General features: G+C 48.9%; 2 protein-coding genes across 6 annotated transcripts in view; one reads left to right on the top strand and one right to left on the bottom strand.

The window, feature by feature from the left end:
- LOC118233041 (grainyhead-like protein 2 homolog) overlaps positions 1-4,695 on the top strand; it is a 21,745-nt gene extending 17,050 nt beyond the window's left edge. Inside the window, exons 10-16 of one of the 2 annotated variants that reach the window (XM_035428351.1) lie at positions 562-649; positions 1,098-1,237; positions 2,027-2,064; positions 2,352-2,440; positions 2,801-2,886; positions 3,042-3,106; positions 3,377-4,695. In XM_035428351.1, coding sequence (XP_035284242.1) covers positions 562-649; positions 1,098-1,237; positions 2,027-2,064; positions 2,352-2,440; positions 2,801-2,886; positions 3,042-3,106; positions 3,377-3,491 — 621 coding nt within the window. In that variant the 3' untranslated portion in view covers positions 3,492-4,695. Of the gene's footprint in view, positions 1-561; positions 662-1,097; positions 1,238-2,026; positions 2,065-2,351; positions 2,441-2,800; positions 2,887-3,041; positions 3,107-3,376 lie in introns of both variants that reach the window. The other variant, XM_035428350.1, reaches the window with a different exon arrangement.
- Positions 4,696-9,901: 5,206 nt separating this feature from the next.
- The window catches only part of ncaldb (neurocalcin delta b), a 32,303-nt gene continuing 19,699 nt past the window's right edge, over positions 9,902-22,505 (bottom strand). For 3 of the 4 annotated variants that reach the window (XM_035431572.1, XM_035431571.1, XM_035431573.1), the window contains 3 exons: positions 13,831-14,227; positions 10,940-11,045; positions 9,902-10,217 (listed from right to left, as the gene is read on the bottom strand). In XM_035431572.1, coding sequence (XP_035287463.1) covers positions 10,120-10,217; positions 10,940-11,045; positions 13,831-14,208 — 582 coding nt within the window. In that variant the 5' untranslated portion in view covers positions 14,209-14,227 and the 3' untranslated portion in view covers positions 9,902-10,119. Of the gene's footprint in view, positions 10,218-10,939; positions 11,046-13,830; positions 14,228-20,987; positions 21,134-22,505 lie in introns of those variants that run through there. The other variant, XM_035431574.1, reaches the window with a different exon arrangement.

Here is a 22,505-nt window from a genome sequence, read left to right as displayed (position 1 = left end):
GAGTGCAGGTGTGTTTGCGGTCTTCACAATGCTCCGGAATGAATGGAACTGTTGGTACTTGACTTCAGCAGCGAGCTCCATACAAGGGCCGGTGGCCGCCACCCGAGTCCACGGAAGCTCTCCGGCCACCTAGTGGTTCGTTTGCGCACATGCAGTTTTCGGAAATTCAGCAGTGCTAAACGATTTGTGTATTTGTGTTGGCGTGAACGAAAATAACCGTGCCGCTTTTTAGAAACCCGAATCACGTTGATACGTGTTATCTGTGCGTGTGGACGATGATGTCAGTAGATGTATTATTGCTGCTTAATAAAGAATATTTATTATTTATTTTTTTTTAATTTATTTATTTTGATATAAATTATTGTACGAGCATACTTGTGCCCTGTGTCTGAAAGCGTTTGCGATTAAAGTTTCAGCAGTCTCCTGACACTGAGCATGTCTGTAACGTGGGTCGGTAGGTCGTGCAACGCTGAAGCACTGGGGCCCGGCGCTGTCCGGTCTTTAGAGGTGGCAGCTGTCCCGTCTGATGTCCGTCTGTGTCCGTCTGTCCTTCCGTCCCAGGGGGCCGAGAGGAAGATCCGGGACGAGGAGAGGAAGCAGATCCGCAAGAAGGTGAAGGGCCAGACGTGCTCGGCGCCGTACGCTAACGGTGAGGCTAACGGTGAGGCCAGCTCTCTGACCGCTACGCTACGCTACGCTACGCTGCGCTGCTGTTCCTCCTTCAGACCACAAACATCTGAATCCTGTCGTTCCAACAGAACCTATTTGGTTTGACGCAAAGTCAAAACGAACTTGAGACAGACCCAGAAATTCTGTGTGTGTGTGTGTGTGTGTGTGTGTGTGTTCGTGTGACTGACATTCCGACATTCAGACTGATCTGTCCACAAGTCATTATCGCCACGGTAGCAAGAGTAGATTGCCATGACGCCACCAGAGTAACCTGCAGCAGCTACAGCTGCATTCAAATAATGTACCTGCATGAAACAGAACCCTGCCTGCTGACATGGTTACTTGGAAACAGAAGGGGGGGGGGGGATTCTGCAGGTGTGTTGGAGGAAAGCAGTGTTGAAGTAACCTGTTGCCCCCCCCCCTCACAGGGAAGGATGGGGGCCTGGGGGTCGTGCCGCTGGTGAAGAAGTGTGACATCACCTACTTCAAACACATGACGGATCTGGACTCCCAGCCAGTCCTCTTCATCCCAGACGTCCATTTTGGAAACCTGCAGAGGGCGGGGCAGGTGAGGTCACGCGAGGGGGCTGCTATTGGACAGGCACCTTCCTACCTTATATATGCTTGCATACTTGCATACTGATTACTAGTGTACTGAGATGCTCCTGGGAGGCTACAGTATTACCGGTTTTTCGGTTTTTGGTGTTTGATTTATTACCTGCTCTAACCTGTACAAGTCCACCATGGTACCTCCTACCTGTCTTCATGTAGGAAGTTATGCAGAAACTATTTTGGGCGATCCCCTTTAACATTACTATTAAAAAATGAGGGGTCTGGTTTCTCTGTTTGAATGCAAGCCTCCAGCTAATGCACAGCATTACTGATACAGCCGTGCAAGGTCACAGCTGCTCTTACACAAACATACTGGGCTCTGGTTATGTTGTGTGGCAGATGATGCAGATGTAAGTGATGCTGATGATGATGATGCAGATGATAATATGGTCTTTAAAGGCGGAGTCAGGAGGGGAACACGGTCCTCCTGCCCATATGCCATTGAGTCATTGTCACGGGGCTATGTGTTGTATCCTGGTAACAAGGGTCTGGGACCCATTAATGAGGCTGGTAGAACATGAAAAGCTACAGTGCTCATTGTGCTCTCATTGGCTTGAAGAATCGTGTATGGAGGAATGACATCCCACATAAACAAACATACACACACAAGCTCGCACACACACACACACGCACATGCTCACACACGCGCGCACACACACGCACACACACACACGCATACACGCATACACGCGTGTGCGCAATGTGAAAGGAGATTTATGTGACACGTACTGTTCTGTGTTTTCAGGTCTTTGCCTTCAACACTGAGGAGCTGGAGAGGGAGGGGTGAGTGTGGCTACTGGCTCATATTCACAAACAAAATGTTTCCCCTCACTGCCAGAGCTGTGCCCCAGGGTGCTACAGTGATGGGCGTTGAGGATGCACAATGCTAATTTTACATTTTTAGATCTGTCATCTGCTTTGCATGTGATTTACATGTTATTTCCATCACTGATTCCTGATGGGGTCGTTCAAGATTGACTGGTCTCATTTGACTGGTTAACGCTATGAAATGGGTGTGACCAGGCATTCTGATTGGCAGCCTGACTGAGCAATCATGCTTGTCGTCACAGGAGCGTGCTGGTGAAGAGGATGTTTAGGTCATCTGAGGAAGACTACTGCCCCCCTTCGAAACAGGTCAAAGAGGAAGTTCATAAGAGAGGTGAGGATCAAACATGTTCTATTTACATCACACTCCAGATCCACTGCAACCGAAACAGAACAGCTATAGAACTTTGTTTCTGAGTAAGTGTGAACAGGACGGACACTGGAAGTGTAAACGAGTACACACCCCTCACCGGGTTTCACAGTGCTGAAGACCCACGTCCAGTGTGCAGGGCACTAACGGCAATTGTGTCATCACACCAGGAAGTGATGTCACAGATCACGGTGGGCTCATGCGCACGACTGAAACTGAGCCGTGTAGCGCCTAAGCTGTCTGAATGTGCACAGCAGTGTTCGTGTATTTGAGGAGGAGTGAAAATGGTGATCGTTTTGTAACATGAATGCGTCGCGTTTGCAGTTCTCCTGTACGTGCGGAGGGAGTCGGACGAGGTGTTTGACGCTTTGATGCTGAAGTCCCCGACCTTGAAGGGACTCATGGATGCGGTGAGCGCCTCTCGTTTGTGTGGGACGGGCCGCGGGTGCCGAGTCTGTGCTGGATTGGTTTCGGATTGCATGTGGTGTTTGATGCCTGGCAAAGCAGGAGATGACGTCATGGGCACAGGGCTATGAGCTGACCGTGTTTGTGTGTGCCTTCGCAGATATCGGAAAAGTACGCCATACCTGTGGAGAGGATGGCTAAAATCTACAAGAAGAGCAAAAAAGGGTGAGCTGGGAGAAAGAAAAACTGTGTGTGTGGAGAATGTGGTGCATCTGTGACAACAGGACTTTTGTAGGACTAAGTGCATGCAAAGTGTTTCAGAAGTTGCACTGTGAAGGTGAATGGATGTGTCTCTATATGTTTTGTATGCGTGTGTGTGTGTCTCTGTGATTGTGTGTGTGAGTGCGCGTGTGTCTGTGTGTGTGTCTCTGTGTGTTTGTGTGTGTGAGTGAGTGTGTGTCTGTAAAACACATCTGAACAGCTTTTTTGTCCCAGGATCCTGGTCAACATGGACGATAACATCATAGAGCATTACTCCAACGAGGACACTTTCGTCCTGAGCATCGACAGCTTCGCGGACGCCTACAAAATCACGCTGGCCGAAATCTGAGGGGCTCGCCGGACGCCCGCGGGGGGGACCTGCGGCCTGGCCTGCTCCTGTCCTGTCCTCTACGAGAGACTCGGGCCCCTGGGCACCGAGGACAGGGCCAATGGCGAGGAGGGAAACCAGCTCCTACAGCAGAGCGGACCTCTCATAGCAAATGAACCTAATCAGGAAGTGCAGTCCTGTCCAGTGAACTCCATTACCCAAGGAACTGCTCCATCCCTGTAAATACACTCCTGTCCAGTGAACTCCATTACCCAAGGAACTGCTCCATCCCTGTAAATACAGCCCTGTCCAATATGCTCTGTCACTGAGGAAATGGAGTCTTGGCCAGTACACTGTGTTACTGGGGAAACTGACTTAATCTGTAAATACAATACTATCCAATAGACTACATTACCTGGGGGAATGGACCTACTCTGTAAATACAGTCATAACCAGTACTCGGCTTGTAATATTCTCAGCTAAAGTCTAGTGGGCCAGAATTTATGCCACCACTCTGTTTGAGGGTAAATAATCCTCTGTTTTGGGTCCACGATGACAGTATTTTTCAAAGAAAATGGCATCACACCACAACAAGTTTGTGAAGCTGTCCGGTGGGCTACTGTCGTGCTTCTTCAATGACCCGCACAACCATGAACCCGCCAGCAGTGCAAAGGTTTTCAAGGCCACATCCTCCAGCAGTGGCCCAACAGCGCCCCCTAGAGGCGGACGACAGAATAGAACTTCAGCAACGGATCGAGAGAGCAGTATTCTGTGTTTTGGGTGGACTCTACCACAGAAACACAGGAGGGGTGCGTCGGTGTGGAGCGATCAGGGTCACCTGATTGTGGTGCCGGGTGAGGTCACTGCAGGTGAGGCTCACCAGAGACTCCAGATATGTGTTAAGAAGCATCTTGCGGACATCACTGACCCTGCCTTCCCAACTGTGGTCACGAAGTCAAAGTTACAGTGGCGGTATGAGGAAAGCTGTGTATTGCTTCTTTGGTTTGTGACTAAAATGGATTCCATATTAGCGCTGTATAAAAAGTTTATTTTATTACTGAACAGATATGCCATACTTGTTTCCCTGTGCTGAGTATGAACGTTAATGTAAAAGAAAAAAAGATTTTTAGGCGATGTACAGTTTGTTTTATATTTTCTTAAATCTAAATACTGTAAACTGTATGGACAGCTCATTAGCATGGTGTAAAAATACATAATGAAAGTGTGTGTGTGTCTGTGTCTGTGCGTTTGTGTGTGTGTGTGTGTGTGTGCTCACAGAGTACAGAGGCCTGACACGACACTATACACAGCTAAAACTCAGCAGACCTTGTTCCACTCCAACAATGTTACATTCAACATGTAAGTTTTATACAATATTTATTACTGATAACCTGTTAGAACAAGTAAACAAACAACAAACAAAAAAGCAGAAATGCCTGATAATCTACAAAAAGTTTTGTACTATTCAAGGGCAATGTGGGTCACAAGAAGGAAAGAAAGTTTTCCTTTAATGGGACACTGGTATTTGGATTAGCTGCTTTTGGTTTTGGCTCGATCGGGTAGAAAGTAGAAGCAGCTCATTCTGTCTGTTAAAAGTTCGCCATGTTGGCTGTATGGAAGGCCTCAGCAGTCATCCTTCACCGTTATACTTTGAGTTTGTGGCTCCTGTTGTCGCTGTTATTCTATCATTATATTATTGTTTATAATGTGTTAACTGCCACAAGGCCTCATGATACTGAGTCTGGCGACAGAATAACGCCAAGCCTGTATGTCCTTCTAAAGAGTGTGTTTTCAGCCATATCTGCCCATATTGAAAACATTGCCATCCTGTCAATCAGAATAATATCCCTGAGGGGGGGGGGGGGGTCAGGGGACTTGTGCATTGTGTCTTCGCATTGGGTTTTTTTATGCATGTGTTTTTCCTACCCGACAGATGAATAAATAATTGTACAGAAAATGTACTGCAGGTGGTGGGTCTCTACTCAGTCACCGGGCCTGGGGCAACTTTCAGGCCTTGCCAAAAAAAGAGGAGGGTGTAACTGACAGACCTGAGCTGTCCCAGCACACACTGTTCCTCATTTCAGTGTAACAACATTCCATTGCATTTTGACAGATGCGCTTGTATAGGGTGATGTTCATTCGTGTCCTCTTTCACTTTCTCTGGTGCAGACTGGAGAAAATATGGTTCAAACCTCCATCTCCACTGCATGTGGCCCTGCTGTCAGCCAAATGGCCAAAAGTTTCTTTGTTTTATTAACATAACAACACCATTGATACTTCTAAAAACAGGTTCATAAATCATTAGTCATCTCGCTTTCATTTTTTAAAATGAATCAAATAACTTTCCTTAAAGTTCTCCTGTTACAGTTCTGTTGGGCAAGCTCTGTGAATTGTTTCACAGTTGACTGGCATGTATTTTTGTTTTCCTGGTTTCAATTGTTGAGTATCAGTAACATTAAGTTGATCTTTTCTGAAAATTGTTTTGTGGGGCCTCCATTACCTGCATGGAACATTCCACAATGTAGACTTCCTCATTCAATAATCTTGCTCAATGTTTTAGTCAACGTTGTCATCATAATCACCACAAAAGTTTTCATTTTTGATCACGAGTTAGCACAGGACTCAAGATGCAGAATTTACCAAGGATATTTAATTTTATTAGATAACCAAAACAGAATATTGTTGTGTTTAAAAACTACACTGTCACAAAATACAAGTTACCATACAAAAAAATCTACAAAATATAATAATGACAAACATTTTGTTTGACAGACAACAATTGTACAGTATAAACTGATACAATACTGGTTTTACTGTATATTTGGCACTTGACCACATGGTGCTATTGTGATACAGAAATGTTATGACTGACGCTGTGTTCCAAAAGAAAGACGTACTGTACAAACCCACAGAAAGCCACGGCGGGAGTCATAACCGTCCTTTTCAACTAGCGATGTGAAAACGAGGTTTCGTGAAGTGAAAACGGGTGGTTGCTTTCATAAGCTATCAGTGACTCACTTGGAACCATTTTGTTCTGCTGTGAACAGCAAAGACCTTTTGATTGGTTAAGATCAGCTAGTGATTGACAGCTTACTGTAGGCCCCCACCCCAGTATGAGGTTCATAAAACCTCCATATCCCATCTCAAGTTTTAACCAATTTCTTCCTTTTTTATTTTGTACATGACAGCATATGTTTAAAACAGTTTTGAGTGATGAACAGTACAATGGTTAACTGTAATTCTTCGTGTTTAGGCCATTGTGCCCAGATTAAGTCCAATGAAACAGACATAACGATACGTTCTCCTGACGAGGAGGTCTTCTGCCTAACCCCATTCAGGGTCAGAGGTCAGGGGTGAGAGGTCGGGTGAAAGCTTGGTGTGATCCTGAATCTCATCCAGTCTGTTGCCGACTCTTATTCAAAATACAGATTTACACGTGTATGATGTGTCAACTCAAGAGTGTGTAATCACTGGCTTTTTTAAAAAAATTTCACATTCCAGATATAATAATTCTGAGAATATTTAGACTTAAGCATGATTTGCTCAATATCACATAGCAGTAATCTACACACAGTAATCCATTATGAGAGAGCTGACAGCCCATCCATCGTAAAGGATGTCTTTCTGGCCACTTCCATCACGAATAACGCACATTTAAAATGTCTCCTTCCACTGCCACAGAGATTTTATGAGTGATTAATGTTGAAATAAATCAACAACAACAAAAAAAAGCCGAACTAATTCCCTTTAAATTTAAACACGCTATGATTCACACACTCTTGTTTTGAACACAGTATAAGCCCACAGTAATTCTCTGTGTAGATACACAGCCTGATGGTCACTACTACAGAACCATATTTGAATGTGTGTGTGTGAATGGCTCAGAATAAGAAAACTGGAGATGCAGTGTTACTGCAAGTGTGTAACTGAGTGTGTAACTGAGGGCGTACAAAAGCATATGCACAGCAAAATGCGAGGTCCTCTCTTTTGTCCTACAGTCCTAAGCAGGTACAGGAATATACTGTACGCATGTGTATCAAGTTCATAGAGAAATGAAGGAATACGATACATTCCGACAATTCATTTTCAAAATAAAATAAAATAAAATAAGCTTAAATTTGAATCTCTTTCAAATCTGGCAAATGCCACAACTTGATCTCCGAATATAAGAATATATTTATCTACGTTTCTATTTTCATCTCCCTTTTATTCTCTCTCTCTCTCTCTCTTTCTCCGCGTGTGAGATACGCGCACAACAGCCTGGAGGATGTTTTTGTGCGTGCGCACGCGCTTTGCAGAGCATGCTGCGGCAGCGAACACCGCACAGATGCGTTTCGATTTTCCAAAACACTCGAGTTCCGTTGTATTACTATTGGTCACACTTAAAGGGTCTGTGTACACTCAAATGACATGTTAAGACTTATTTATTAAGTCACTGACAAGCGGACAGTGAGCAGGTAGTAAGAAGGTAAAGCTCTAACTTAAGTGGGACGTAAGTTAGAAACAATTGCTTTAAACGTTTTTCTGGTATCTTCAAATTTGTTCATGTCAATTTAAATGGGTAAGTGCATTGTGCCAATCCACCACGAATGTGAAGCCAGGACAAACTCTCCCTAAGGACAGACTAAAATAAGTGTACATTTCCACATCGACATAACTCGTCTCAAAATGCAAATGTTTCAGACAAAAGTATTAGATAACAAAAAATACATGCACATCCAAAAACTCAGACAGGTGGTGTACAGAACAGAAGACTGAAAAGGTTCCCAGTGCAATAAATTTATTAACAACAAAATGTCACTTTTTCTTTTTTTTTTGGTGTCAATAAATTTATGACACCGGGGAGCATATTCAGTGTGCGGACTCTTCCCATTTATACAGACCAATTGAGTCAAGAAGATGGATGTGCTGACCTGAAATTCAATGTCGTTTGGAGAGAAATTGCCATGTCAAAGCAGAAGCTACTTTTATTTTATTCTGAATTCATCTCACATTTTCACATTGACCCTTATGGCCTGATTTACCAAGACCTTTAGCGCACGCAAAAGCTTTTATAACACGGACAACTAGTAACGCAACCAACGATTTGGTGCAGAACGAATACCCTGACCAATCACGGGTCATGTTATTGGTTTTCCATGGGCTTCGCACATGCTGAAGGTCTTAGCAACCCAGGCCCTCAAAGTGTTAAGTACACTTAAATAACGTGAGGTCCTTACCTGACTACAGCAACACACAAGCAGCAAGAAAATCATATTACTTCTCCATTTCAGGCTTACCTACCTGTCTGTGAACCGTTTAATTAAAAACATGCCATACTTAATAAGTAGTGACATACTAATTCAATGCCTTTTGATTGTACACATAGGCCCTTAAAATAACGAGTGACCGCTTCATTTTTTAATTATTCAATGAGGACGTCCTGTGAAGGGATTCCACCCTGCCCCCCCCCCCCCCCAACCCCCCCCAAAACGTCCTTGCCCCCCAGTGCTCACTGAGGTTCACAGAGACACCGGCACCCCGCGGAAATCCCCCACCTTCACTTCCACTGAAACAAGAAATCAGCATCCAACTAGACACGCTGCATCTCATAATACTCTCACAAAATGGTGGAAACGTGCTAACGTTGCCACAACCTTAAAGAAGCATCGAGGGAACACGTCGAGCTGGACGGCAAACCAAACATAATACAGCAGGTTGAGTAAATGAAACAAAAACGAGAACAAAAACGCGAACAAACAAAAAAAAACCCTGATTAAATACGTAAGACTACATTATCCTAATTTAGGTTCAGTAGCCCAGGAATAGGACAAATCCACCCCCCAAAATGACTGTACCGTAAAAAAAAAAACCAAATCCTGTACGTTCTCAGCTTGCGCTTTCTCTAAGGAATAAAGGGCTGAGAAACCTACTCCATTTTGCATTCTGTCCGTGCCCACCAACCACACGAGCTTTCCGTTGGTCTTCTTCACAGCCGAGAGGTCAGAGGTCAGCCAACTCCACTTCCTGTGACATCATTTCAGCGCAAGGGCGTTAAATCTGTGAGGGAGTGCTAGGAAGTGCCAGCCTTCGCCCCGTTTCTGCATGTCCAGTTCTGGGGGGGGGCACGGAAAACGTCCCTCTACAGTGGTGATTAAAATGGGGGGGGGGGGTGGGGGCGGGTCGTTTCTGCTTCACATTTTTGTTTCCCTTTAGAGCGTCCGTAACACTGGATATGATCTCTACGTTTCGACTCTGCCAGCGTGAGGCCAGGGCTGAGCGTGGTGCATACATGCATGTGTGTGAGTGTGTGTGTGTGTATGTGTGTGTGGGAGTGTGTGTGTGTGTGTGTGTGTGTGTGAGAGTGTGTGTGTGTGTGTGTGTGTGTGGGAGTGTGAGAGTGTGTGTGTGTGTGTGTGGGAGTGTGAGAGTGTGTGTGTGTGTGCGTGGGAGTGTGAGAGTGTGTGTGTGTGTGCGTGCGTGTGTGTGCCCCTCACTCAGCAGCCAGCTCTGCTACTCCAGTACCTTGTGTGCACGCAGGCCCCATGAGACCCTGCGCTAGCTCACTATGGGGGTCAGATTAAGAATCAATAAGCAAGAATAAAAGAAATGAAAGATTTATAAATAAATAAAAGCGCGGCGATCTCAGACGCGTCCGGAAGCCGGGGGGTTAGAACTGGCCGGCGCTGCTCGGGTCGCACTGGAGCAGGCGCACGATGGACGGGTCGTTCTTCGCTCCCTCCACAAACTCCTCCAGGGACAACTTCCCTGAAACGGGCAAAAACAAAAACACGTCAACACTTTGACTTGGTAAATGGACTGCATTTATATAGCGCTTTTATCCAAAGCGCTTTACAATTGATGCCTCTCATTCGCCAGAGCAGTTAGGGGTTAGGGGTTAGGTGTCTTGCTCAAGGACACTTCGACATGCCAAGGGCGGGGTTTGAACCGGCAACCCTCCGACTGCCAGACAATCGGTCTTACCTCCTGAGCTATGTTGCCCCTCGACTTGTAAGGAAACACTTACTTAGGCTAAAATAAAAACACGTAAACACTTTGACTTGTAAATCTAGTTAGGGAAAAATACAATGTGGCTAAGTTTGAACAAGGCCGCTGGTTCCTATCAGGCCCTCTCTGTCAGTGAGCTTGTAGTTCCAATTCCCCCCAGTAGGTGGAGTGAGTTTCCTTTACAGCACATTCCAGTCCTCCCCAACCAGGACCTGAGACTGTCATTATGAGAACTCACACGAGAGGAAAGAAAGAAACTGCTTTTCATCGACACTGGTCGCTGGTCACAACCCACAAAAATCCTTAACGAGAGCAAAACTCTTGACCTAATTCTGAGACGAAGTCATGCACAACGCGAGATCAATTTAACCCCTAGCAAACCCGCTGGTTGCAAACACTGTCGGACGGATGCTGCCTGCTTTGGGCCTGGCCAGCACCAGGGTCCGGCGGACTATCACGGGCTATCTGCCGAAGAGGCTCACCGTCACGGTTGGTGTCCATCTGGCGGAAGATCTTGTCAGTTCTCTTTTCGGGCGTGGACTCGTCCTCCGGCATCTTCATCACCGAGGACACCATCTTATAGATAGCCTGGAGATAAGAAGGAAGAACAAGATGGGGGGGGGGGGAGGGAGGTGTCAGAATTCCACAGGCACTCTGTTTTGGGTGACCCGTACACCCTCTCAATCAGAGGGAAAGCAGTTCAGAGTTAATGAGCACACACAAAAACAAGCCCAGCTAGATCAGCCTCGAAGGCAGGGGCCAATCGCTCGCCCTCCGGATGCTACATCTGACAGATTACAGCGACCAAAACAGGCTTTTAAAAACATCTCCGGCGAGGGAAGCCAAATTGCAGCCCCCTGACAAATTTGCGGATTTCTTGACACCCCTGAGGCGCCGATCGAGGACACGCGGGGGCGCCCCGAACGACCGAAATCTCTCGGAACTCGTCGGAGGCTCTCAGACGACAACGGCGCAATTGTTCTGCTGTCACCCGGTAATGTCGAGTGCTCTTTCTTTCTGAAGGGGAGTGGGGGATGGGGGGGGTGGGTTTGGGGGGGTGGACAGTTTTTCGGGGCGGCATTGTGGCGGGCCATTACGCCGACGGGGGGCCTGAGTGCTCGCAGTACCCCCCCCCAGACCACGCGGGCTCAAATTGCGCCGGCAGTCTGTCGCGGGGGCCCCTGGGCTGTCGGACGCAATTTAACCCTTCGACCGGCTGACTGTGCTCCTCCCCCCCCCCCCCCCCCCCCCGCCCTGTCACTCACACTCACACTCACAGCGCCATGGCAACGCGGCCACGCCAAAGCACAGAATCCTAATGCGGGAGTCACACTCTAAAGGGCGGACCGTTCGGCCCGGAGTGACCGGGGACCGGACTTACCTCCAGAAAATTACTTCAGTGATTTTAATAACAACCTGCACAGGAACAAAAGCTCCCGCTCCCCCCCCACTCCCACTGGCCAGACTGCCCACCCTGAGGAGATCACAGTGAGGACCCACCTGACTGAGCGCCAACCAGACCTGGGTCAAATACGCATTGGTTTAGGATTCAAATACTTTTCTGTGCTCTATTGATCTAGCCTGGCATAATTGAGCCTTCCAATATGACCAGAAGGCGGGGTTTGCACTTTTTGAGAGTATTTCATTGGCTCCAACACACCAGATAAGATCAGTAAAGCCTAGAAAAGTGTTTGAATCCAAAACAAATGCGTATTTTACCCAGGTCTGGAGCCAACACTCTCAGGAGATCTATCCTGATAGTTATCCTGATAGTTTGAGCAAAGCTAACCTCCCCGCTTCAAACTTACAGCCTCTCAGGACCACGCTATGCCCCTTGTGACCACGCTTGTGGTTTTAAGGGGCATCTGAGCCTTTGGGAGTACAGTAATTGCCCTGGTGAGATGCTCAGCCTGGTTAGAGATGCGTGAAGCACCGGGGGCTTTATTGTTTTTCTGAGATCGGCTTTCAGACGAGCACGGTGGTTTGGTGTCACCGAGGCTCGTGTGTTTCCAGAGTACGGTACCCAGATGGCACACGGCAACCCCCCAGGGACCAGCGCAGAGACACCGGCGTTCGCAGCCACACACTGCTGGCACTGTCACCATCAGGGTGTGGCTCCGAGCCACAATGGAGTTCCTGTCCCCCAGCCTTCCGACCTGCGTTTCTGGAGTTCCTGTGTTTGCCAGACTGCCAAAATGCTCCGGTGGAATAAAAATTATCTTTGTGGAAAAGCACTTCTGAGGAGCTTCAGGGATATCGAGGTCACCAAAGCATTCTGCCTGGGAGTAAATCTTTCACAACACTGCAAAAAAAAAGTCTTAAGTGTTTTAGTCATGTAATTTATTCGCTCAAGCAGAACATGTTGGCTAGTGTTGAGATACGGTTTGTTTTTTCACAAGTGAAATTTTCTTACATTATTTATTCATTATTTATTTAGTATACCCCCTTGGCAAATCTTGAAATGAGTCAAACTGTCTGACCACACTGGCTATTTGGCTCATTTAGTTAAAAAGTAATAGAAATAAGATTTAAGGTCTAAATATAAGACAAAAATAATTGCGGCGATTGACTTGATTTTGGTTTTTGCACTGTAACCCTGCAGTCATGTTACATAAACGATTCTTTCTTTAAAAGATCAACATTTCCAAATGCTCTCCAAATGAAGAGCTCAAGTGCGTGAGACACTACACACAGGTGTCCAGCACTATGAAGCAGCACAGGCTACATGTGTTATACACGCATGTCTAATTCAGAGCAGTTGGTGGCTCAATACATTTTTTACAGTTGCAGCAAAAAAATAAAAGCCCTGGGCTGCGATAGATTGGCGCCCTGTCCAGGGTGTATTCCTGCCTCTCGCCCAGTGCATGCTGGGATAGGCGCCAGCTCCCCCCCGCGACCCGGACCAGGATAAGTGGGCATAGATAATGGATGGATGGATGGGTGGATGGGTGGATGGATGGAGAGAAGCCCTGGGTGCACTTCTGAGAAATGCGGCCTGGCGGAACCGTACACGCAAAACTACAAACAGTTTATCTGATGTGGTCTGCCATCGCAAAGTGTCTATCCAGCGCTCTCCCACACATCCACAGTCATCCAAATACGCGCGTGTAATTACGGCTATTATTCAAATGGACGACAGCTTTTATTCTCGAGATGACAGGGAACAGTACGTGCCGATTCTCCAGGGCCAACTGCGTCTCACCGCCACTAATATGTTTCAGACAGGGAGGCTGCGGGTTCGAATCCTGCAGTGTGACGCCAGAGCGACGGAGCGCATGGATACGCCAGCCAGCATTAAAAGTGGCCCAGGATGCTAAACGCACCGAACGGAAAAACAAAAATCTCAGGATTTAATGAGTGACATTCGGGTTACCTGCACGATCTCCAGCATCTCGGACTTGCTGATGTAGCCGTTGCCGTCCAGGTCGTACATGCTGAAGGCCCACTTGAGCTTCTGGTCGAGCCGGCCGCGCGAGGTGACGCTCAGCGCGACGATGAACTCCCGGAAGTCTATCGTCCCGTCGCCGTTGGCGTCGAAGGTGCGGAAGACGTGCTCGGCGAACTTGGAGGCGTCGCCGTACGGGAAGAAGTTGCCGTAGATCTTCTTGAACTCCTCCAGGGAGAGGGCCCCGCTGGGGCAGTCCCGCAGGAAGCCCTTGTACCACTCCTGGATCTCGTGCTCGGTGAAGTCCGTGCTGTCCACCAGGTCCTGCACCATCTCTGGGCGGAGCTTGCTGTTCTGCTTCCCCATGTCTGCGTCTTAGTTTTAGCTGCAGATGGGAAGGGGGGGGGGGGGGGGGGGGGGGGGGGGGAGAGGGAAGGAAGGAAAGAGAGAAAGAGATAAAATAATTCAATTAATTTTACATTACATTTACTTAGCAGACGCTTTTGTCCAAAGCGACATACAAAAGCGCATAACATGGTCATTGGAACAACTACAAAACAAAGGTTCAATAAGATAATAATGATCAACAGGTACATGAATTATGCTGTATTTTACTGCATCGATAAGTTTTCCTTGTTCCTTGTTCTTTTTTTTTACTACTCTGTGGTAACGTGAGCGCATACTTGTTGTGTAACAGTTTGAACTCGAGCAGGAGAGCGGAGGCGAGGCGGTGGGCGGCGACATCAGCTGCAGAAACCGCGCGCGGGCAGCGCATTGGCGGGTAAGCCGCCGGCACACCGACACGAACGCCGCCACCTGCATTTATTCTGTTTGTTTGTTTTTAAAAAAAAAAAAATTTTTTACTGGGGTTTCACAGCAAGTCTCTGCAACACACAAACTCCACCGCTAACTGAACTTTCCGCTTTCCTAACGAGGCCGATATTCGCCGCTCGGTGGAAAAAGGAGCTTTCTTCTCACGGTGAGCTGAGGAACAAGGGATTTTGCACAGAACAAAAAGTCAACACCAACCGTTTTTCTAAAAAAATGTTTTTTTTTTAACCGATGATAACCCGAGCCCAGCGAGGAGAAGACAGGCCATGACAAATGACCAATAGGGACACAGAGCGTTCAAATGAAGTCTGAAGAATGAAGAAAGTGTAAAATATGGGTCTGGGTTTTATCTTTCAGTTTGGGCTCATTTCCAATTAGACCAGGGAACCGTGATTAGACATTAGCCAGACATCAACAACGAAAGAGGATGAGAATTTTAAATCAAATCAATCCAATATTGACCGAGTCCTTTCTGTAACCTGAGTCGACAAATTCACTGGATGAACAGGAAAAAAAAAAGCACTTTGTATGAAGATTAAGAACTAAGCTACAGCTTACTTAGCTCAGACATTCACATCAGCCTTCAATCAACACAGACCTCCAGTGTTCTTCATAAATCGCAGCTCTAATTAAACGCAAGCTGAAAAATCAACACCATTTTCAATTTAATCTCTGAGTAATCCTACTCATGCACGCACGTTCAACAGCCTGCACAGAAGAAGCAGTGAGCTAAATAAAGTGTGGGCACATTAAAATGGCAGGCCAGCGGGACACACCTCCCCTGAGCCTCTACTGCAGCGCAGCCACACAGGTCACATGACAGGTCACAAACTGAACAGCGCGTGCGAGAGCCAGGCTGGATCTTTCTGAGCACCTGAGCAATAGCCCCTCCCCCCAAAAATGCAAACACTTCACCCTATAGGTGGTTTCCATGGAAACTGCCACTGATTGCGCAGGTGTGAAATACCTTGTTAAGGGGAGGGAAGCTGTTTTACTTCCCCTCAGGGGAGTCTTGGGGGTGGAACACCAGTGACCCTTAAATGCCTGGGGCCAGTGCAGAGTACTGAGGCTGACCGCTGTTGTTGCTCATCTTCCTCCTCCTCTTCCTCACACGCGCACGCACGCACGCACACACACGACACACAGCACTGAGTAACGACACTTGAGAAGGCCCAGCTGCATGGAGAGGGAAGCAGGTCTATGTCTTTGTGGTAGATGAGGGATAAGGGAGAGGAGCAGAGGGTGTGTGACACAGCCACTGCTGCATATGAGGAACTCACCTGCTCTCACATAACAACAAGACATAAAATATGGAAGTAAAACATGTCTTTAATGTCGTTTTTCTAATGATTCATTTTGGCTGTGCTTTTTTTAATCCTTAATGTAGGCAATGTTGAGACCTACACAATCGTGAAAACAAAGCCCCTTGCCCTGGGGAAGACACAAACCTCTTCCACCCCACCCGTCTCCCACCAGAACTCTCAATACAGCCCTTACTCACCCTCCAGCTATGCAAAATATGACTGGTTGTTGGGTGGGAACCCTGCTGAATGGGGAACTCCAGTGAGGTGGGAATAATGTGATGTGGCGGTGGGAGGGGGGGTGGGGGGGGGGTGACGGAGCGTCGTCGGGAGAGGGAACCTCGGCGGTTGCCCGAGTAACCGCCTGGCGCCGCGCCCTCGAGTGCCAGCTTTTATCACCCCGCATTCCCACCCGTGCCCGTTTACAACAGCGCTGGCACCGGGGATCCGAAGGCTGAAACAGTCACACAACGCGGCGCAGTGCATTGTGGGCGCAAAGGGATATTTACTCTTTCCCTTGTCAAAGGGATCCGCCCGAGTATCTGCCAAGATCGAAAAAACCACAAACAGAAAGACCCGCTGACCCCGTTAAGGTCAACAACAGGAAGTGGCTCTCTCTTCGTCAAGCACAGAAACAGCTTTGCTTTTAAGTTACGATGGGCCGAGCGGTTTTTGACAGCCAAGAACATCTTCGCGTACGCTAACTATTTCCAGCATCAAAAGGAAGCAATATAAAAGGGACAGCTCTCGGCTGACACGAGACCTCATCTTGCATCCGAGCTTGGTCTGAGAGACAACGATGCTTTCTCCCCCAGAAACGCACCCACTGTCAGGACATATCAAAGACGCACGAGTGACACTAGCTTCGCTATCTATGAGTCTTTACTTTCCCTTTCCTTTGAAATGAAATCGTTTGCGTGATGTTTCTCCGACAGACACGCTCACCAAATCTACCAAAAGAGGCCAAAAAGACCAAAAAAAGTCTAATTAATGACAGAGGCCAACTACTTCACAGGATTTATACAAAATTTCGGTTTCACAGAGAAACTTTAAGAGTTACAAGTGAAAGTCGGTCGGTCCGAGAAAAGGATCACAGGTCATCCGGCTTCAAGTTCAGCCTTGATAAGCTGGTTGGATTCTCACGAATCGCCAGCTCACAGACAAACTGCTGTTGAGCTCCATATGACCCTTGTCCCGGGCCTGGCTTTCTTATCTCACCGAAACCGGGGAAGGAACAATCGTTTGTCTGTCCAGCCGCTTTGCAAATGTTTCATGAGGTAACCGGGATAACGGAGAGGAAAGAGACTTTTGAGAGTAAGATTATGTAATGGTTATGAAAGCAGCAATGCTATTGGCTCGTCGCAGAAACAAAAGCGTTATTGTCGCTGAAGCTGTTATGAGCCAACGCGCCACTGGGCACCCCTAGCCGAGTTCTCGCCGTCTACCTTGGACGAGTTCAGCTGCGGCTCCCGCATCAGTACCCAGATTGGGCCTATAGGATCAGCTCCAGGATTGGGCCTATAGGATCAGGACCAGGATTGGACCTATAGGATCAGCACCAGGATTGGGCCTATAGGATCAGATCCAGGATTGGGCCTATAGGATCAGATCCAGGATTGGGTCTATAGGATGAGCTCCAGGATTGGGCCTATAGGATCAGCTCCAGGGTTGGGCCTTTAGGATCAGCTCCAGGGTCGGGCCTATAGGATCAGCACCAAGATTGGGCCTATAGGATCAGCACCAGGATTGGGTCTATAGGATCAGCTCCAGGATTGGGCCTATAGGATCAGGACCAGGATTGGACCTATAGGATCAGCTCTAGGATTGGGTCTACAGGATAAGTGCCAGGATTGGGCCTATATGATCAGCTCTAGGATTGGGCTACAGGATCAGCTCTAGGATTGGGCCTAGGATCAGCTCCAGGATTGGGTATACAGGATAAGTCTAGCATTCAGGGGTCATGACCAGGCCGTCTGGTTCCCTGCTTTGTCCTCATGCAGCTCTCCTCTCTTGTGGAGGAACTCTTGGTTAGATACGCAGGGGGTGAACAAGCCTGAGGAAGCGTGGGGGGCCTGTGGCGCATTATTAGAGGATTATGCTGCCTCACAGGGATCATGGGAAATATCAGAGGGTTTTCCTTGGCCAAGCAAAAGTGAAAAATAGAAAAAAATAATGGATAAAGAAGCCCTCAAAATCAGGGAAGCAACACAAGAGTACATTTAAGTATCAGGGGGATGGGTCACTGTCAACAGCAGCAGTGCTACTAATGTAATGAGTTATTTTTATTGATACTACTGTTGCAATAATTACCACAATGATGTTGATAATAGCTGATTGATGAAAACAGGAATGATGGTAATGACGATAATGACGGACGACGATAATTACGATTATTATTATTGTTATTATTGCCGTCATTAGGATGGTTTTCCTTGTAAGTGCTGACACAGCGGACATTAATACCAACATTGACTGACTGCTGACCGCCATTTTAAGAGCCAGGATCCCGCAGGCCTCGCTGAACGTCTGAACTCAGCGCCTCGAGAGGCGCGTCACGGGAGAGCAACGCAGGGGAACGTTCTAGAAGCAGGGCACCGCCGAGCCTTTTCGACAACCAACTCAGGCAAAGGTCAGCCGTGTTCCGGGCGTGTCAGCCCCCTAAATAGCACGCGGCGGTGCGTTACTCAATCTCAGAGACCCCAAAGGACCCCCCAACCCCCCCCCCCCCCCCACGCCCTCACCCCACTCTGCCCCACCCTGCAAGAGACATTCCTGATGACTGGGATGACTGGCCCTGACCGAGGGAAACGGCGTGTTGGAATTCCAGCAGTTGTAGGACCTCCGTTCCCTGAGCCCCGTCAGAATGAGGGTGGAAGACCTCTGGGAGACCGGGGACAGGCCGTCCGCTAGGCTAAAATGAAGGCAGGGGTGGTGGGGGTGTGTGTGTTGGGGGGGGGGGGGGGGGGGGGGGGGCTAATTCTCTGCGTGACTAATGGGATAATGCCAGGGGGGTAATGCCTATTACCAAAAACAGAATGGCCCTTTAGCCCTTGTGTGAGATCACAAATATGAGATTAGAACGTTCTTAACTGAACATTCTAATGCTGATGTCACAATCACTGCCGGTGACTGAAAGCAGCGGAGTTCTAGAACACTGACTTAGAACTTTGAGAAAACATTCCAGAATACCTGCTCTTCAAAGGGATAAGGGGGATCATCACCCATACTCTCATGCCTAGGAGACCCCCCCCCCCCCCACCCCACCTCCCCCACCTGCTGCTGACACCTTCCAGAGTGTTCTGTTCAGGGTGGGGCTGTCAGAGCCTGGCTATCTGATCCCTCTCCCCGCCCATCAACTGAAACTCGCCACTGCAAATGGCAGGGCACAAAGTGCCAAAAAAACGCTGCTTTCTGAGAGCGAGGCTATTTGCAGTGGCGTGATTGCACACGCATCAGGATCCAGCTGGGGGCAGGAGGGCTATGACTAACATTACCCATTAGAAATAGCTATCAGTCAGCGCAAAGTGAAATGTCTGGTGGTTAGCACCGGATGTGAAACCATTACAGGAAGTCACGTCTGCAGCCTGCTCAAAAAATGTACATAAACATAACCCAGCACACGCGTGTCAGGAAGTGCATCACATGACAATAACAGCGGCGGGCAAATCGGACAATTAAGCAGTTTTAAAGAAAAACTTAATAACTCGATAGCGTATACGATGGAACACCACTTCAATTCCCGCTTAAGAAGCGCTCAGGAAGGCGGGCCGCCGTGCCTGCCACATGGCCCCGTCGTGCGAACGTCACACACACACACGAGACACCAAACGCCTCGACGCGCGTGTCTGCTCCAAGGACAATCCAATCCTGAGGCCGCTGAGCCAATCGCCTGGGTCTAAAACGGGCGCGGGTGCTTATCGCCCGCGACGCCTGCGGATGAGCTCCCAGGCCGCTCGATTCCCCAGAAACAGGAGGACTTATCCGCGGGGGGGTGGGGTGGGGTGGAGGGGGGGGGTATTTTTAAAGAGACCAGCAGATAAAGAGGGATGAGGGGGTCAGGTTATGCCCGAAAGGATCGCTCCCGACAATCACCCTTAAGGCTCTTAAACGCAGAGGCCGTGTCACCACCCGGGCGGTTACGTAAGAGGGGGGCGGGGGGCGGGGGGCGGGGGCGGGGCCGCGTGCCGACCGTCGCGATGGCCGCTCCGCGTGCCGCGACCCGTGGCGCCGGGCAGGGGGTGGCGGGGTTCGGTACGCATCACCCAAACGCCACAGTCGCAGTTCCCCAACGCAGCTCAAACAGAACACAAAGCAGAAAAGACGTGCACCATCTGACACTCTGCTCACCTGACCTCTGCCTCTTCACCCGTAAGGCATTCACGGGGCCGCTGGTGACAGGTTACACAGCCGCCGTATGCGTGATATGGCAATATCCCGGCGATGTACTACGCGTAATGAGATACACTTCACGGTGATGCGATATTCGCGTGGTACATTGTAGTAATGTCGCGTCTGTAATGTGATATACTGCAGCCAAAGGCCCTTTTGTGCCCTGGAATCCATTCTCAGTCCTTCATTACCCGCCGAGCTCCAAGTTTTTCACCACCGGCAACAAAATGCAGCCACGGATGACAACAACACCAACAGTCCATAACATCTACACTCTCTATATCTCTAATTCCATATCTCAACCTACAACTCCACACATTGGCTATGCCTTCTTTAATGCTTTTGCTATGGTTCTACAGACAAGGAAAGCGTAGGTGTTAAAAAAAGTCACCCTTGAAGCACGTCCAGGGGGTCACCTCCAGCATTCCAGGCTAAATAAGTGCCACCACCCAAAAAACACTGCTCACTAGAACTTTGCTGACGCCCCCTTTTGCACACGACAAAGCTCCCAGTTCACCACCATGCAAAAAACAACACCAACAGTACAGAGACAGGGATGCGAAAAACCTCGACATGAACACAGCGAGCGTTCCACCCGAGCGTAGCCCACGGGGGTTTAGTCACCTCTAGGAGACGCTGTGGCCCGGCCACCGTGGAGTTACAGGGCACCTCTTCGCGAGAAAAAACGCCAAAATTCAGCCGGGTTAAAGCTCACTGCGAAGAGCTCGGCTCATCTCCGAGGAAAAAAAAAAGAAAATCAGCCTCCTCTCGAAGTAAACCCACCCGCCGGTATTTTCCCCCGTCGCGCGTCGGCGGACCGGCGGCTCGTTCGCTGGTGAAATGACCGACCGCGGCGGCGGGATTAGCGTTTAACCGCGCGCAGGCCGAGCGCCAGTTTTTTTTTTTTTTTTGGGGCGAGCCGTTCCGGGGGGGGGGGGGCTCTCCGGTTACAGGGTGAGCGCGTGCGCTCGACGCGGTCACGGGCCGTATCGGGTGGAGAGCCCTCGCCGCCGCGCAGAAACCGGAGCCCCCCCCCCTCGTCGCCGCGGTTACTGGCCGCGAGATTGCGATCACGCGCCGCTCCTGCGGGCCACAGACGCCCACCCCACCCCCCCAGCACCCCCCCCTCCCCCAGCTGAGGCACCCACACATGCACAGCATCAGAAAGGTTAGAGCGAGCGTTACACAACCGTTTCCACAGCCCCCCCCGAAAACAGAGGCGGAGTCTCGTCGACTGCGACGAAAGACAAAAACAAGAAACGAGGACTTCATCTGAATTGGTATGAAGGAGTTTCGATAAAGCGCATAGGCCTCGCTGCGGGGGCCTTACACTCTGCTCTGCAGCGAAACAATCAGGGCAAATACGGGACTGTTAGGGTCACGCCTGACGGACCGTTAAATCGATCAACGCTGCTGTGAGAAATCGATAAGAATACGGATGCCTCCGGTAGTGTAGCGGTAGCGACAGAGAACCTGCCAGTGGACCCCTTAAAGGATCGCCCAACGAGACGACATCCCAACAAGCAAAAACACAAACGTGCTGCTGGACCTGGTCACCAGTGACACACCGGATAATAATGGAGGTGCCTCTCAAGGCTTAATTCATGTTCCACTAGATCAGTGGTCTCCAACCCTGGTGCTGGAGAGCTACAGGGTCTCCTGGTTTTCATAGTGACTCCGCACTTCATGAATCAATTAGAGCAGTTGATTACACAGTTAACTCAACTCACCTGGTGTCTTGGGTCTCAGTTGGGTGCTGATTTTAAGGTGAAAACAAAAAACCAGCAGACCCTGCAGCTCTCCAGGACCAGGGTTGCAGACCGACCACCGCGCTAGATGTACCGACAGCACGTAGGCTAATTCATGCGGAATTCAGAGTAGGCGCCATTACCGTAAACAAGGCCCGTTTGAATCCGTGGGCCTTTCCTCGGAGCTGCTCCGTGTTCAGGTTCAACCACTCAGCGAGTCTTCAGCAACAATAAGCGCACCTCAAACGACAGGGTGCTGCGAGACGGGGGGACGCGAGTCGTCTACTTTTTAAACCACGTTAGCTTGCGTGAAGGAAATGGACAGAGCCTGACATTTGTCTCGAGTGTCTCGCCCTACGAATTTGCCCCGAAAAACAGCCAAGCCTGTTGGTCT

Source organism: Anguilla anguilla, chromosome 8 (genome assembly GCF_013347855.1).
Source record: "Anguilla anguilla isolate fAngAng1 chromosome 8, fAngAng1.pri, whole genome shotgun sequence".
NCBI lineage: Eukaryota > Metazoa > Chordata > Actinopteri > Anguilliformes > Anguillidae > Anguilla > Anguilla anguilla.
This window is presented reverse-complemented; position numbering and strand designations above follow the sequence as displayed.